At 48.6% G+C, this 17,543-nt stretch overlaps 1 protein-coding gene across 2 annotated transcripts in view; it reads right to left on the reverse strand.

Annotated features, from left to right (window-relative positions):
- Window positions 1–241: 241 nt before the first annotated feature.
- IL1RAP (interleukin 1 receptor accessory protein) overlaps window positions 242–17,543 on the reverse strand; it is a 93,985-nt gene continuing 76,683 nt past the window's right edge. Inside the window, exon 11 of one of the 2 annotated variants that reach the window (XM_063131719.1) lies at window positions 242–981. In XM_063131719.1, the coding sequence (XP_062987789.1) occupies window positions 242–981 (740 nt within the window). Of the gene's footprint in view, window positions 982–5,818; window positions 7,914–17,543 lie in introns of those variants that run through there. The other variant, XM_063131720.1, reaches the window with a different exon arrangement.

Consider the following 17,543-nt stretch of genomic DNA (forward strand, 5'->3'; position numbering starts at 1 on the left):
ATCTGCTTGCTTGCTTGCTTGCTTGCTTGCTTGCTTGGGTGGGGGGTCTCTATCCCCAGGAAGTCCCATGGAGCTCTTAGCACCTAGGGTGATCTCCCAGACACTCTCACCCTCATGCGCAAGCGAACACGCCCTTCCACCAAGCATCGCATCGTTCCTGTGTTCCAAGACAGGAGGAAGGAGACCTTCTTGCCCCACTCCTAAAATCTGGGGGTCATGAGTGGTAGGTGCCAGCGGTCAGCTAGAGGACATAAAAGTCATTGTTGTTTGACAAGTCCGCGTAATGGCGGAGGCTCAGAGTTGGCATCTGTGACGCCGGAGGCTGAGGCTTCTCGCCATTTGGGAGCCGGAGCGCCGCCGTCGGCTCTCCCGCAAGTGGCCTGCGGAACTGAGTCTCTCGCGTGGGTTTGGCCACGGCCTGGCCGTGGCTCCCGGGTTTGTGGTTTTCGTTGCAGTATGCCACGCAGCACCGGCAGGCCAGGAAAGGCTTGGCAGTGCGTTCTTTGGCTTTCAACCTGGGCAGCGGGGCCAGACCCCTTTGAACTGGGATGCCCTTCAGCCTGGAGCTCTGTCCGTCGGCCGGCCCTTTCAAGCGGCCCTTCTTCTTCTGGACGTGGTCCAAGCTGATGTCGGAGTGCGAAGAGCAGCTTTCGTTCCAAGCTGAGCCGCCCGTGGCGCTCAAACTCCGCAGCGGCAAGGCGAGGCGCAAAGCCTTCCAGAACTTGGAGCCCGGCCGTTGGGACTTTTCCCCGCTCCATGTCACAAAGGCGACGGACTCCTTCAGCTGCTGGACGCTGGGGTGGGCCCGCTGGAGCGGCCGGTATTCCACCACCACCAGCTTGGTGGCAATGTTGTTCTGACACAGGAGTCCCAGCTTGAATTCCAGCATGCTGACGCTTTTCTCCAGCAAGTAGTCAGGGCTCAGGACCACGATCATCTTCCGGCTCCTCTGGATGAAGTCAAAGATGGCTTCTGTGATATCTAAGAAGGAAACCAGAGAACGGCAATCAGAGACAGACAAACAACCTCATGTAGAGGTTGGATATCCGAGGCAGTCAGCCTGTGTGCACCAGTTGCTGGGGAACATGGGTGGGAGGGTGCTGTTGCACCATGTCCTGCTTTGTTGGCTGCTGGTCGGCCACTGCATGAACAGAGTGCTGGCCTAGATGGACCTTTGGTCTGATCCAGCATCAGGGCTCTGCTGATGTTCTTCATCATCTGATGCTCGTGCCATAATTAACTTATCTGTCGTCTATGTGCCACCAGACACCATCTTTGTTGTGTCTACCGAATCTGTCAGTGTGGAGGACGTCGTGTTGTGTCGACGGCTACTTGCACATCACCAAAAAGAGAGAGCGCACGCGAATGCATCCCCCGAACAGAGGGCAAAAGAGGACACTAACTGACATCACATTTGCACATACTAATTTATGGAAATTTAAATCTGTATTTTAAATCTCTGTATTGCTGCTTGGTTTTAATCTGGTTGTACTTTTATATTGTGTTTTTATGTTGTGGTTTAAGTTTTATACTTTAAATTGCACTTTGTGGTTTTAATTTTTTGGGAACTGCTCAGAGAGCTTTGGCTATTGGGCAGTATAGAAATGCAATAAATAAATAAATAAATATGTACAGATGCATAGATGGAAATAATAATTATAATTTAAATAGAAATAGAATGCATCTTGCCATTGTGGAGAAAACTGTGACCAGGTGGGCTATGTGTCTGTCTGCTCACTCTGCTGCCCAGGTATTGTTGGTGGGCAACTTCATGACCCCTTAGGGCATTTCTGGTGGTTCTTCACCTTTAAACTGGACTTGGACTGGGCCGCCCTTCAAACAGAGGACACCTTCAAATTGAGGATTGTGTTCTGCAAAGTTGGACACCTGTGGCCACCTGTTGTGGCTGTCGGTGCTCCTACAAATGGGACGGCAGGGTCTCTGGTGATGGTGACCAAGTCAGAAAAGGGTCCTGGCCAAGAGAAAAATTGACAGCTTCATTTGTGATGGACTGGAAACCTTTGATAGAATATTTGCAAGTGTTGGGGGCGGGGGGGGGGAAAGATTTATATGTCTGTGGATTCAACATATAATGTCAGTGGATTCAGTACACAATGCTGTGCTGGCTAGAGAAGTAAGAAAGATATAATGTTACTGTACAAAGTGTTGGTCATTACCTTTAAAGCCCTAAATGGTTTGGGTCCAGGTTACCTGCGGGATCGCCTTCGCCCATACTGTCCGCCCCGCACACTCAGGTCCTCTGGGGTGAATTTACTTCAGTCAGCTAAAACTAGGCTGACATCAGTTTCCCAGAGGACCTTTTCTTCTGTCGCCCCCAGACTGTGGAATGGCCTGCTGGAGGAGATTCGTAAAATTAACTCTCTGTGTGATTTTAAGGCAGCTTTAAAGACTAGCCTTTTCCGGCAGGCCTATCCAGATCAACGTAAAATCAAGGATTTTTAAGATGTATTGATTCCTGTTCTAATGTTGTTCCCTGCCTCAATCCAAAGGGAGAGGTGAGTAAGAAATTATTATTATTATTATTATTATTATTATTATTATTATTATTATTATTGTATTTAGAGAACTAACTAGTAAGAACAGATAGCCTATATGTGTCTGACATGAAGAATGCCTTAAATGCAATATGGCCTTGTATGTGTGTTTTTATTAGTAGTATTGTTTTATTGGTTAAGTTTTGTCTTTTGCCTGCCAGACTCACCTGTTCTGCTGCTCAAGCCACCTTCCAGGATCTCCGGAAGACTGACTGTAATCAACCCTTTGCCAGATCACCGCTTTGAACAGCTCCAGGCAAGCATCTGGGCCATCTCTGTTCTCTTTCTTGCTCCCTGGCCTCTCTCTCCCACTCCCTCCTACCCAGAGCCTATATCCAGAAAAGGCATGTGGTTGTGGAGAAACTTGTGGCAGTGAATCTTACGGACCTAAAATGGAGGAAGCCAACATCCCATCCAGGGTTTCCCATTGAGACTGTGAGCTCCATCAGATGCGGAAAATCGCGTTTGCTTACCGTCACTTCTCTGCTCGCGCGTTTGTCCCTCATTGCTTCCTCTTTTGAAAGAGGAAGTAAACAATGTGCCCGTGGCCCATTCAGTGGGCTGTTTTGATCCTGCTACTTCTCCTGCACACAGCAGCAGATAGCGGCACCTTCCATCTTTAAAAATAAGTTGGACTTACTAGTGTGCGTGTGTATCTATGCGTGTGTTTTGTGGTGCGAAGAAGGTCAGAAGAGGTGGGAGGTATGCAGAAGGCAGATGAGGTCGTGAGGGGGACCCGCAAAAATCCATGAGTGCCCAGCAATGAGTGTGCAATAAAACACTCATCTGATGGAGCTCTGTGGGTGTCTGTGAATTCAGAATCCAGCCATATTATTTCAAAATCTGTATTTTCATGTTACTTTTTTAAAAAGAAGCAATGTTTGGGCTTTGAGCCATGGGTTGGAGATGGGCTGGTGGTTGACCTAGGAGGAAAAGCTTACGAAGTCTGGGGTTCTAAGTTTCCCAAAAAAGGAAAAGGGGGGGAGGGGCACATAATAGAGACATACGAAATTGTGCTTGGTTTGGAGAAACCAGGTATTTCGTATATAGCACTAGAACTGAAAGGGGTCATCCCATGAAGTTTCTGGACAGGTAAGATGAAGGACACCGTGCATTGTTAAACTATGGAAGTCACTACCTGGATGGCTTTAAAATGGGATTGGACACATTCACGGGGGACACATTCATGGCTGTTGATGACTACTAGTCCTGAAGGCTATGCCCATGTAACATAGAATCATAGAATAGCAGAGTTGGAAGGGGCCTACAAGGCCATCGAGTCCAACCCCCTGCTCAACGCAGGAATCCACCCTAAAGCATCCCTGACAGAGGGTTGTCCAGCTGCCTCTTGAAGGCCTCTCGGGTGGGAGAGCCCACCACCTCCCTAGGTAACTGATTCCATTGTACTCCAATTGCTGGAGAACAGGAGTGGGAGGGTGCTGTTGCACCCTATATTTGGGCTTCCCATTGGGGCAGCAGGTTGGCCACTGTGTGTGAATAGAATGCTGGACTAGATAGCCTTTCGAAGTTCTTATAAATCCAGAGTTCCAGTCCAGAACATGCATAGAAACATAAATGAACTGGATACACTTCCGTGGGTGTGTGGATGGACAGCAGCAGGCAGGGCTGGAAGGAGTGGGAGGGAGCAGTCGCTATTGTATGGGGCGTAGTCACTCACCCCCATTTTCTTACTCTTAGAGAAAACCCTCCATCCATACATCTGTTTGCTTGGCAGGATTTTGTCCCCCTGCCCATCTATGTCAGGGCTGTACCACTTCAGGCTGCAGCTCATGATGGATGGATTCTGCCTCCACATAAATTCCCTGCATATAGACAACTAGCATGCCAGGGAGAAGAGCGGTCTAGAACCCTTCCCTCTGACCTCACATTGGATGTGCAGATTTCTTTCTTCTTTAAATGGTTTTGCATGTTCATTTGCTTGAGCCTGCACTGCTGTCCGAAGCGGTACAGCCACACGCAGTTGGACGAGCTTGGAAACACAACTAGGCCTTTGTGCATAATAAGTCTTGCCACTTTTCGGACTGGACAAGGATTTTTTTTTACCAATATCAGTTTGACCAGTGGTTCCAAACCAGTTATTCTGGTTTTTGCTTTTCCCTGCAAGAACTACGGCTTCCCTCGCTTGCCTACACTATGAAGCCATTGATGCATCTGGACATCTTCCAGTCCGAGTGCTCTGCTTGGAGCACACCGAGCCTTGGAGGTCCTCTTCAGTTGATCCATAGCTGGGACGAGTCCTCGGCCTTTGGTCAGCAGGCTGGACTCCATGGCGTTTTGCTGTGCTTGGCCTCTAGAAATCTCATGGGGCACAGACACAAGTCCTGGAGAAACAGCTACGTATATTCCTGGAGACGTCTGTGGTTGTCCAAGAGGGTGAAACCCAACTACCAATGCCAAAAGCAACAGCCACGGGGCTCCTTCAACCACTTCAAAGGGAAGGCAGAAGCGTCCAGATACCATTCCAAATTCTGAGATAAATTGTGGGGGGAGGGCTCCCCCCGCCCACAAGGAGTGCCACCACCTCTAACAGTCAGGAAAAACTTCCTGACTGTTAGAGCAGTACGACAATGGAATCAGTTCCCTAGGGAGGTGGTGGGCTCTCCCACACTAGAGGCCTTCAAGAGGCAGCTGGACAACCATCTGTCAGGGATGCTTTAGGGTGGGTTCCTGCATTGAGCAGGGGGTTGGACTCAATGGCCTTGTAGGCCCCTTCCAACTCTGCTATGCTATGGTTCTATGACAAACATTTGCCCGGCACTCGCTGGATCTCCTGACAGCACCGGAGAAATGAGCTCCACTTGTCCTGCAGCCGTCCCTCCTTCTTCTCAAAGACCCTAGTAATCTCCAGGGCAGGGCAGGGGTTTGGCAGGGGGAGGAGCCCGAGCCTCTGCAGGCTGGGGGGGGGGGGGGAGCACCCCTGCGGGCCGGAAAGGAGGTTGCCCACCCATGATTTAAAACAAGCACGTGCTCTGACCCGGCTCCCATTTGTCTCAACGGAGCTCATGCAAGAGAAGTCCCGGGATATGGTTTATGATGGCCCCTATTTTGGGGAAGGGATGAACAGTGGGATAAAACATACATATGCTGCATGAGAAATGGAGAATGAACTGAAACACAATACGGGAACATATCAAAAACAAGTGTTTTATTGAAATGCAGAACAAAGGCAAATTAAAATGGCGACAATGACATTTCAGATAATATAAGAAAATATATATAATGTGGGAGGGGAGAGAGAGAGAGAACTGGTTCCACGTTAACGAAACGAAGGGGAAGAAGATGAATCAGCGGCCTTGAGGCAATGGCCAGCCCCAAGTTCCACATCAGCCGCCTTCGGCGACGTTGCCCTGTCATGCCCCATCAACGGGTGAGTGGGGCTGAGCCCACGAGCCCCAGCCCTGGCATCTGGAGGGGCGAGGGAAGCCTCTGCCAGAGGGAGCCTTGCACAGATGGGGCTTCCACGTAACACGGCTGCAGGACTGGGATACAATGCAGGAGCAACCCACCACTTAGGAGGCTGTTCTTGTGCAAGGGAACGGAACGGTGGCCTTTGGAGGGTGGCCTTTGTCTTCTCGCACTTGTGCACCACCCAAGATCCGAATGCATGTGCATCATAGTTAATGGGTGTTACTGCAGAGGGATTGGCTCACCTAAAGCTCTTGCTTTAAAAAGAAAGAAAGGTCTTTCCAGCTGTCCTAAATCTGATGAGCAAACAATAACTTAGCTTGCACCTCAGCGTTGTCGCTTTGTAGTGGTTAACTACCAGTCCTTGCCAAGAGCAGTCCCTGAGTATAGGAAAGGAAAGGAAAGGAACCTCTAGTGCAAAGCACTTGAGTCATTGCTGACTCCTAGAGGGACGCCTGCTTTCGCTGACGTTTTCTTGGAAGGCCTTATAGCGGGGTGGTTCGCCGTTGCCTTCCCCGGCCATTATTACCTTTCCCCCAGCTAACTAGGTACTCATTTTACCGACCTCGGGAGGATGGAAGGCTGAGTCAACCCGAGCCGACTGCCTGAAACCAGCTTCCGCTGGGATCGAACTCAGGCCGTGGGGAGAGTTTCGGCTGCAGAAACTGCTGCTTTACCAATCTCTGAGTAAAGGCTGGGTGCAGACGAAATGGCAGGGCCCTCTGGGGCGACACCCCACCCCACCCCACCCCCCGGGGAATGACGAACAGTAGCAAGAGCTGGACTGATGGCCGAGGACAGGGCAGAGCAAAATGCCGGCAGTGGAATTCTAGAGCTTTAGTAATGGGTGGATGCCCCTACGCTCGATTCAGAAATGGACCCGAAATAACTGACCCCTTTGGAGAATGCATGAAAAAGACCAAATAAAAATAAAGTCCTGCTTTTTTCTTTGCCCTGAGTGCTCTAAATTGGCTTGTGATACACAGTATGCATTTGCTTCAGCTTATGACTACCATTTTCCAATGTTCTGGACGCTTAAGTGCTGCTCGGATATTCCATTCTTTGAACGTTGTTCACAACCCGGATGTCCCCTCATTGTTCTGACCACCATCAGAACAAATTGCCTGCTTTCATTTTGGGATTACAGGGAGTACAAATAGCCCCTACTGTGCCGCTTGAGCTTAGGCGTAGACAGACGGGCTCCCAGGTCTGTGTTTTGCGTTCAAAGGAGGCCTTAACCTATCCCAAGAGGGTTAAAAAAATCCCAGAGTGGGGGGAGACCTCATGCCTCCCAGTAGCTCCCTCCTTCCTGGACAGTCAGCCGCTCCTCAATGAGAGGATGACATGTTAGCTTTGTGGGTGGGTTACCCATGAGGGAGCCCCCCCCCCCCCCCGCCCAGGGAAATACACACCCTGCACCCGAGAAACAAGGCCAGGCAAGCTCTACTCCGCTCTAGAGAAGGGACGCAGCTGCCTCTCCCAACGGTCAAGTTGGAGTGCTCCATCCCAGCCTTTTCTCTCCCTAGCCCAGCCCAGCCCAGCCCCATCATCCAAGGCTCCTCCTTTCTCAGATAGTTCTCAGAGAAGGTGAGGAGACATGATATTCATCCACAGAGCCCTTGGGTCTGTTCTTCACGGGCAACTCCACCAGCAGCTGCTTCCAGAACCTTCCCTTAGGGTAAGTCGACTTCTCGCCCTTCCACTTAATGACGGTGAGGGCGGCCTTGGCCCGCTGGAGTTCTTTGACCTTGCTCTTCTTGATGGCTTTGTACTGGACAAGGATCACCTTGATGGTGCCCCTGGAAGCCATGTTCTCCAGGCCAGCCTTAAGCTCCAGCAGAGCCTGAGTGCCCTGAAGGACATAGTTCGGGCTCAGCACAACCAAGAGCCGGCGGCTTCTCTGGATGAAGCTCAGCGTCTCATCCGTGACAACTGGGAGAGAAAACACACCAAGCAGATTAGGCATGGCCGGCAGGCAGGCCTCAAACAACTGAGCAAGGGCCAGCTTTTGCAAAGAAGTCCAAGGATTTGGACTTCATGAACCAGGAATTCCGTCATATTTTGCCTTTTCGATTTCCTAGCCCTTAAGAATGCCCCCCAAACCCCCCAAACAAAATATTAAAAGTTTGGTGAAAACTCAAGAACTAGAGTGGGGAAAACTTCCATTTGTTAGCTAGGGCACTGGGGTGTGGTCTCCAAACTCCTTTCACCCCAGTCATACTGTCCTCTGCCACCAGTACCACCACCACCACCAATGCCAATTCCACAGCTCACCTATCATTTACCCCTGCCCAACTTGTAGAAGAACGTTCCGAAAATGGCCAGTGGGCATCAACACGACACAACCATCCAATGGAAGCTAATTCACTGGAGCATCTTAATGTTTTATTGGGCTGCTTTTAAATGTGTTCATTTTTTAAAAAAAAAAAATGCTGCTATTTGGTGTTTTGCAATGGGTTTACAAATTGTAGCTGTTCCTTTTTTCTTTTTAGGTTTACTTTTACTTTTAATTAATAACAGTCTCCCCCCCCCCCCCGCCGCCCCCGGCCATCACCCTGCTGAGGCTGCAGGTAACTAAGAATTATGTATCAACTGGTGATGTCAGGTGCAAATCTTCGTTTGCAACAGAAGACCCATCTGGCCAGCACACGGCCTCTATATCAACAATGCAGGCGGATTATGCTTCTAGATAAATCTTGCTGGATTAGATGCATTTATGCTAAATTTCTGTGTGCTGCCTTTGGGGAATTTGGAAAGATGAGTAATCAACGATAAAAGTGAATGAGTGAGTGACTGAATAACTAACTAACTAAATACCCACAATGTTCATAACGCTTTCCTTCTTTCTCCTTTTCCTTGGTAGATAAATTCAAGAAAACAAAAATGTGGATTTTAAAAGGCTAAGGGCCTTGCTAGACCTACCAGATAATCCGGTGGGGAGTCGGGGCGAGGCTGCACTGCAGATAGCGGCGCCGGCGCCCCTAACTAGACGTAAACACGCAATGGGGTAAGGGAAAGCCCCGTCACGTGCTCCAGTTTTTTTCAACTTAAAGGCCCATGTGCTCAGGAGTGCACCAATGTAAAAGGAAGTAGTTTTTTTTAAAAAATAAAGGGTTCCCCGCTCCCCCTGCCCCTGATTTCCCCCCACAATGTCTGATGCCCCCCCTGCCTGCTCGCTCACCCGTCCTCCCCCCGCTCGCCATGCCCTGTCCCCGTCCGCCATGCTCGTCCCCGTTCTTCTCCCCCTGCTTGCCATGCCCTGTCCCCGTCCGCCATGCCTGTCCCCGTTTTTCTCCCCCCCTCTCCTGCTGGATCTGCTCTTTCCCCCGGCCCCCATCTCCCCCCCCCGTGATTCCCCCCCCCAGCCCGATGGGCACAGCGCTCCTATGGAATGCTGTGCCCAGTGCGTGGCTTCTCCCGGCTACTCGCGAATAAGCGAGCAGCCGGGAAAAGCAACGGACCCTGCTAGACCTTCCGCAGCCCCGGCCTCAGCCCAGGGCTGCGGAAAAGCCGGGCCATAAGCGCATCCGGTTATCCCGGGTCAAGGGAGGACTTAGCCCGGCCTGACCCTGGGATCCCCTGTGCGTCATCTGGATGCACAGCAGGGAGATCGGTCCTCACACCGGGCTAAGTCCTCGTCTAGCAACGGCCTAAGTCTATCAATGGCTACTAGTCCTGATGGCTATAGCCTACCTCCAGTATCGGAGGCAGTGTGCCTAGGTATACCAGTTGTTGGGGAACATGGGTGGGGGTGTGTGCTGTTGCACTCATGCACTGCTTGTGGGTTTCCCGTCGACAGCTGGTTGGCCACTGTGTCAACAGAATGCTGGACTAGATGGACCCTTGGTCTGATCCAGAACGGCCCTTCAGATGTTCTTAGAAAAAATAAATTATATTATATTTTTGTGAACCGCCCAGAGAGCTTCGGCTATTGGGCGTTGTAATAAATAAATAAATAAATAAATAAATAAATAAATAAATATTTAAAAAAATGGCAACAGGTTTTATTTGCATAATTTATCCAGAATGTAGAATTTGAGTTGTTTGGTAGAGATTTGGAGGTGGCCAGTTTGGGGCTGTTTCCCCCCCTTCCCTTTTCTTCTAAGAGGAAAAAGCACATATGAGTCTGATTAAGGCTTTACTGCCCACTGCTTTACCATTTCCCAGTCCCTAATCTCCAAGGACTAAACCCCAGCCGGCATGGAAGAAGATGCAAAAGCATTGGGCCCCAATGACACCTTACAGGTAGCAGTGTCACGAATCCGTGTCTCCCCGCTTATATGGAGTTAAGAACATAAAAAGCACGAGGGAGTACTCTCAACGCTTTGCCCAACATGGCACCCTTCAGATGCATTGGACTGCAACTCTCATCATTCCCAGCCAGCATGGCCATTGGGAATCATGGGATTTGCAGTTCCACACATCTGGAGGGTACAGCAGTAGAATCGTAGAGTCGGAAGGGGCGTCTAAGGCCATCGAGTCCAACCCCCTGCTCAATGCAGGAATCCACCCTAAAGCATCCCTGACAGGTGGTTGTCCAGCTGCCTCTTGAAGGCCTCTAGGGTGGGAGAGCCCACAACCTCCCTAGGTCACTGGTACCATTGTCGTACTGCTCTAACAGTCAGGAAGTTTTTCCTGATGTCCAGCCAGAATCTGGCTTCCTGTAGCTTGAGCCCGTTATTCCGTGTCCTGTACTTTGGGATGACCAAGAAGAGATCCTGGCCCTCCTCTGTGTGACAACCTTTCAAGTATTTCATAGAATCATAGATTCGGAAGGAGCGTCTAAGGCCATTGAGTCCAACCACCTGTTCCATGCAGGAATCCATCTTAAAGCTGTCCAGCTGCCTCTTGAAGGTCTTGAGTGTGGGAGAGCCCACCACCTCCCTAGGTCACCGGTTCCATTGTCATACTGCTCTAACAGCCAGGAATTTTTCTCCTGCTGCCCAGCCAAAATCTGGTCTGTTTAGTCCAGCGTCCCGTTCCTACAGTGGCCAAACAGATTTCCCATGGGAAGCCCACAGCAGGACATGAGTGTAGCAGCACCCTCCTGATTTTGCTCCCCAGAAACTGTGCCTTGTGACACATCCGATATCAGAGGCAATAGACAGCCATCACGGCTAGTAGCCACCAAAAGCTTTATCTTCCACAAATTAGTCTAACCCCTTGAAGCTACGGGCCGTCCCTCTGTTTTATGGCATTACATTCCGGAGTTTAACTATGCACTGTGTGAAGAAATGCGTTGTTTTGTCTGACCTGGATGTCCCGCCAATCAATGTCATCAGATGTTTTTGAGTTAAGAGAGAGAGTGGGAGAGAGTGGAATAAAGGGTGACGTGACATTGACTTGTTAATATTTTCCACCTTCCAATCCGCTTCACTAGCTTCACTTGTTGGAAGGGGTCACACAATGATGCCACACTCCCATGAAATCATTTTTTCCAGCTGCCTGTTACTGGAGAGATTGGCGGGTGGTGGGTGGTGGAGGAACAAGAGAGCCCATACATCTCCCTGTGGCGTTTTGACTGTGGCTCTGAATGGCCAAAGTCAGTCCCAGCTGTCCGAAGTCCCTCTTGCATCCACGCTTCTTTAAAAGCATGTTTTTCAACGCAACCAAAGTTTCCTTCCATTCCTCTGCCCTGATTCTGACGATAGAAATGGGAGAGGGCAGAGTTCCTACGTGACGTGCCCCTCCACAATCTCCTTTGAGAGACCGTTCCATTAGCTCTCCCCCACACCCACCAACCAGACTTTGGGAGAAATGTTCGTCATGGGCATCTTAACCGCTCAGTGGAGGAAGAAGACTTGCACAGGCAAAGGAAATAGAAACCAAATGCACAGTTACAAGATGGGGGATACTTGGCTCAGCAATACTACAAACGAGAAGGATCTTGGAATTGTTGTAGACTGAAAGCGGAATATGAGCCAACAGAGCGATATGGCTGCAAAAAAGGCAAATGCGATTTGGCTGCATTAATAGAAGTATAGCTTCCAAATCACGTGAGGCCCTGGTTAGGCCTCATCTAGAGTATTGCGTCCAGTTCTGGGCTCCACAATTCAAGAAGGACGCAGACAAGCTGGAGCGTGTTCAGAGGAGGGCAACCAGGATGATCAGGGGTCTGGAAACAAAGCCCTATGAAGAGAGACTGAAAGAACTGGGCCTGTTTAGCCTGGAGAAGAGAAGGCTGAGGGGAGACATGATAGCACTCTTCAAATACTTGAAAGGTTGTCACACAGGAGGGCCAGGATCTCTTCTCGATCCTCCCAGAGTGCAGGACATGGAATAACGGGCTCAATTTAAAGGAAGCCAGATTCCAGCTGGACATCAGGAAAAACTTCCTGACTGTTAGAACATTATGACAATGGAATCAGTTGCCTAGGGAGGTTGTGGGCTCTCCTACACTAGAGAAATTCAAGAGGCAGCTGGACAGCTATTTGTCAGGGATGCTTTGGGTGGAATCCTGCATTGAGCAGAGGGTTGGACTAGGTGGCCTTGTAGGCCCCTTCCAACTCTGCTATTTTATGATTCTATGATTCTATGATCAGCCCCTGGAAGTGTTGTGGTTAGGTTTTTACTCACAGAAGGAAAAGGACTCTAAAGAGTTAAAAAGATGTCCTTGGCCAGATTGTCTCTGCCAGGAGAAGTCCAGTATGAAGCAGATTCTTCCCTGGCCTACGTGCGGTACGAGATGTACAAGATGAAGAGACTATTGGTTAATTGGGCCAAGGAGAAAAGTGTATTTAAGAAGTCCATGTTGTATGGCTTCTTACTGCTGGAACTTACTGCTAGAACTTACTGCTGATGTTATACTGCTACGTTGTTGCTGTACTGTGAAAGGACTGTATATATGACCATTTATTCTGTAAGTAATTTATTTAGTGTCAGTAAAGCTTCTTACTGACCAAAGACCGTGAGTGCTTCTTTTTGTTCCTAAATTCAAGCTGAAACCATTTCCAGACTCTACGCTGCTGCTATTTCGCACTCTGCTATATTTTGGGTAAGCAATTACCCCGATAGGTTATGGGCCCAGAGAAAGTCTGGAAGGCATAATTTTTGGTTGCTGGAAAGCTTGAGAGCAAAGGAACGCTGGAGGGAAAGACGGAGTCGAGCTCAGGCAGTTCATCGAGCTCAGACGGGTCTGTATCCAGTGTGAGTCGCGCTCCAGCCCAGCCGGTGAGGATGGCCCAGGTTCAGATGGCATCCAGTATTCCGGTGGAACGGCTGAATGAGAGAAATTACTTAACGTGGTCATTCAAGATGGAAATGTTTTTGAAGCAGGACAGATGTTAGAACGTCGTGAGTGTCCCGAGGCCGGTTGGTCAGACTGCTCAAGAAGCACAAGTGTGAGAAGAGCAGAATGAAAGGGCCAAAGCAAACATTGTCTTGAGTATGGAGGACTCGCAAATTGTCCATATCAACAGAGATGAGACGGCAAGAGACAGCTGGAATGCGCTGAGACAGATTTATGTGCGTGCGTCGGCAAGCACACGGCTGAGCCTCACCAGAGAGCTGTATCGGTTAAAGTTGGAGGAGACTGGAAGTTTGGCAAATCATCTCCAACAGGTGAGATCTCTATTTGTCCAGTTGCAGGAGGTCGGAATCGTTTTTACAGAAGAGCATAAGTGCTACCTGATTTTGGGGTCGTTGCCTCAAAGCTGGGACATTCTGACAACTAGTCTGGAAAATATGAAGACTGATGAACTCACTCTTCATTATTTGACGGGTCATTTGCTCCAAGAAGAGAAACGGCGTCTTTCCAGGAAGGAAGAAAACTGCCAGGAAAGGGTTAAGCAGTCAGCCCTTGGCAGCAGAGAAAGAATGCAGAGAGATAAGTGTTTCCAAGGCAACAGTGTGGAGAGAACCGCAGTTGCAATAAGAAAGTGTTATTTTTGCAAACAGCCGGGTCATATCAAACGCTTCTGTAAAAAGAAGAAGAAGGGAGTTACACAGGCTAGAGAAGAGAAAGAATGCTCGAATGCATTTGTTTCAGCCACAGTGAGGTGTAACGAGGCCCAAGAGGTTTAGCTGATTGATTCTGCGTCGTCCAGAACAATTTCTAATAATCCAGAAGCGTTTCGGAAGTTAGAACCAAGCAAGGTGAAGTCAATCACGCTTGCAGATGGACGAACGTCGAAGGTGGAAGGAATTAGCTGTTGCTACGTTCCATGTCTGCAAAAAGAGTGTGAACAAGTTCTGTATGTTCCAGATTTAGATTTTTGTCTCCTTTCTGTTAGTGCTCTAACGTCTGAAGGATACGTTGTTACGTTTCAGAAAAATGAATGCCAAGTGATTAAAGATAAACAAAATGTAGCACTGGGACATGTTAAAAATGGACTGTTTTACATGGGTGCAAGTAAAGAAAGGGTAGCACAAACTGGTAACGTGCCAGACCATAAAAATTGTGTTCATGAGTTGCACAGGCGTTTAGGTCATGCAAGTTTTAAAGTGTTAAGTCACATGCCTCAAGTGTGTACAAAGTTAAGCTTGCGAAACTATAAAAATTTCTTGGATTGTTCAATCTGTCATCAGACCAAATCCCGGGTGCAGAACATCTGCAAGAAAAGTGACAAGGTGTCACAAAAGCCTTTTGAACTGGTGTTTATTGACTTGGTAGGGCCATTCACGCCTACACAAGGGGGATCCAGTTACGTGCTTGTAATTCTAGATGATTACACACGCTTTAGTTGGTGTTATTTACTAAAGCGAAAATCAGAAGCTTTTGAAACTTTTAGAGATTAGAAAACTTGAGCGGAAAAGTTCTTTAACAAGCCCATTATTTCTGTGCAGTCAGACCGTGAGGGTGAGTTTGTTTCTAGAAGGTTCTGTGAGTGGTTTAAGAAAACAGGAATCACACACAGGTTAATAGATCCCCAAACTCCTTTTCAAAATGGGTCAATTGAGAGAAGAATTAGAGTACTTCAAATGAAGAAAGATTCTCTAATGGCTGATGCAAACGCTGAGCAAGATTTGTGGAGAGAAGCATTTTTAACCGCAAACTATCTGTGTAATAGAACCTAGAGCAGGATTACAAGCAGTTCGCCTTACTGTTTACTTTTTAGTTCAAAGCCAGATTTGTCTCACTTGAGAACATGAAGGTCTTGAGCATACGTGCATATCCCAAAGTCCAAAAGGTCTAAAAGTGAAACCAAGTCTATAAAATTACGTTTTGTAAGTTATTCTGGCATGCAATCCAAATCTTGGCGTTTTTCCCTAAGTCATGAGAAAGTAGTTGTTTCTAGGTCTGCTACTTTTCAAGAAGCAGGTTGGGACAGGATTCAAGGTTCCCAAGTTCTGTTAGAAACCGTGAACAACCAAGAGAAAACAGTAACTCAAAGGTTAACTTCTCAGAGCCCTCACATCTCTGAGAAGAGTGTTTCCACTCCCAAAAGTGGAAGGGAGGAGGGAAATGAAAGAGAGGAAGAAATTTCCAAAAAAAAATGCTTTGGGTGGAATCCTGCATTGAGCAGAGGGTTGGACTAGGTGGCCTTGTAGGCCCCTTCCAACTCTGCTATTTTATGATTCTATGATTCTATGATCAGCCCCTGGAAGTTCTGGTTTCTTTAGAGGAAAGGAGAGAGAGCAATGGAGGCCGTGGCTAGATTGTCACACAGAGGAGGGCCAGGATCTCTTCTCGATCCTCCCAGAGTGCTATTCTATGATTCTATGAATGTACCTTTGGATCTTCTCCCTGCATCAAAACAAAAGGGGGCAGGCTGGGTGGCTTTTCTACACCGCAGCTCCCTACCCACGAGGAAGCACTGAGCCAGGGCGAATGTCTTCGGTAGTGGGTCAAGTGGTGCAAGTTGTTGGCAGGCTAGACCAAAACCAAGACCTTTAAAGGGGACCAAACACAGAGGGTCTCCTCTGAGTTTGGTCCTGTCAAAGGAATCTGTGGGACAGGGAAGCGCCTGGATAGGAGGAAATGTCTAAATGTCAATGGAATCGCAGGATAATCCTTCTCCTGCTGCAGGCACTTCTAGGATGGCTTAATCCTCTACCTACAATAGAGGCGGATGCTCTCCAGGAAGCCAGAGATGAGCTGACAGCTATTTCATGCCTTGCCATGTTTCCCTAAGCAGATTAGTCTCCACCACCACCACCACTTAAGCATGCACGTGGCAGTGCAGAGTGCAGAGAAAAGAAAGAGAGAAGGAACATTACACCAAGCTAGTAGGAGGCTGTGCATGGCTGGAGAGCGGACGACTAAGAACCACAAGGCACACCTGTGTGTTGGATTCAGAAGGAGTCAGGAACGCATCCCCCTGAAGTATGTGCTCACAGGCAGAGCCTGGAAAATCCCAAATAACTAAATGATTGCAGCCCAATCTTGAAGGCCTCGAGTGTGGGAGAGCCCACAACCTCCCTAGGTCACTGGTTCCATTGTCGTACTGCTCTAACACTCAGGAAGTTTTTCCTGATGTCCAGCTGAAATCTGGCTTCCTTTAACTTGAGCCCGTTATTCCGTGTCCTGCACTCTGGGAGGATCGAGAAGAGTGTATAATAATACAGCTCTATAATAATACAGCTCTGGTGAAAGAACTTCAAAGGGTGGTTGGATGGGGTAGCAGTACACGGCCTGCAAAGGGGTGTGTGTGTGCGTAGCTTAAACTGCTTACAAAAGTCCGTTATTTGGGCATTCATGAGTGCGGAAGGGCCCTCACCACCTTGTTTTGAACAGCCCAAACATTTGCTCTCCAAGATCAAGGTCTGGCAAAACCAGTTCTGCAAGTCTGCCGCAGAAGCTGGCTGGAGAAAGCTCTGATGGGCAGCTGACTGCAGCTTCACCAACCCACCTTCTCCCCATAACCAGAGCAGTTTTGCACACTTTTTTGAATCAGCTTTCCTTTTAAGATATAGTCAATGAATGAATTAAAGCAAAAACAAGGGTTGAATGAATAAACGTTGATGCAGCGCTTAAAATAAATAAATAAAGGAAGACAACAGTCCATCCAAAGCTGAATTAGCGCGTCACTGTTAAATATGCCTGTCAAATGCAGCGCGAAGGCGGGGGAAACCTGGGCACCGAATGGTGCTGTGAGTCTTGTGTGGAATGGCGCATTTGTACACACAAATAGGCTTTTTCAGAAATTACATCAAACACCAGGGCTATTTTCCCTGGTTCATAAAAAACTACAACAGGGAAAATAGCCAGAAGGGAAGAGAGTTTAGGACAGTGGTCTTCAACTGTTCCAGACCAGAGACCCACCTCAGACTCCCAACCTGTAACATGGGACCCACTTTCACAATTTCACAACTGCCCAACATGGCAGCCACAGCTTTGCTGTGACCCAACTGGATTAATCTCATGAGCCATTTTTGGGTCTCGACCCACCAGTTGAAGATCACTGGTTTAAGAGACGTCCGAATGGGTGATAATCAGAACAATTTGAAAGGCAGCCTGTCTGTCTGTCTAGTGCAGAGAGGCGGAACGTGTGGTCCTCCAGATGTGGGCATGTTTAGCCTGGAGAAGAGAAGATTGAGGGGAGACATGAGAGCACTCTTCAAATACTTAAAAGGTCGTCACACAGAGGAGGGCCAGGATCTCTTCTCGATCCTCCCAGAGTG

This window comes from Elgaria multicarinata, chromosome 8, assembly GCF_023053635.1.
Source record: "Elgaria multicarinata webbii isolate HBS135686 ecotype San Diego chromosome 8, rElgMul1.1.pri, whole genome shotgun sequence".
NCBI classification, from domain to species: domain Eukaryota; kingdom Metazoa; phylum Chordata; class Lepidosauria; order Squamata; family Anguidae; genus Elgaria; species Elgaria multicarinata.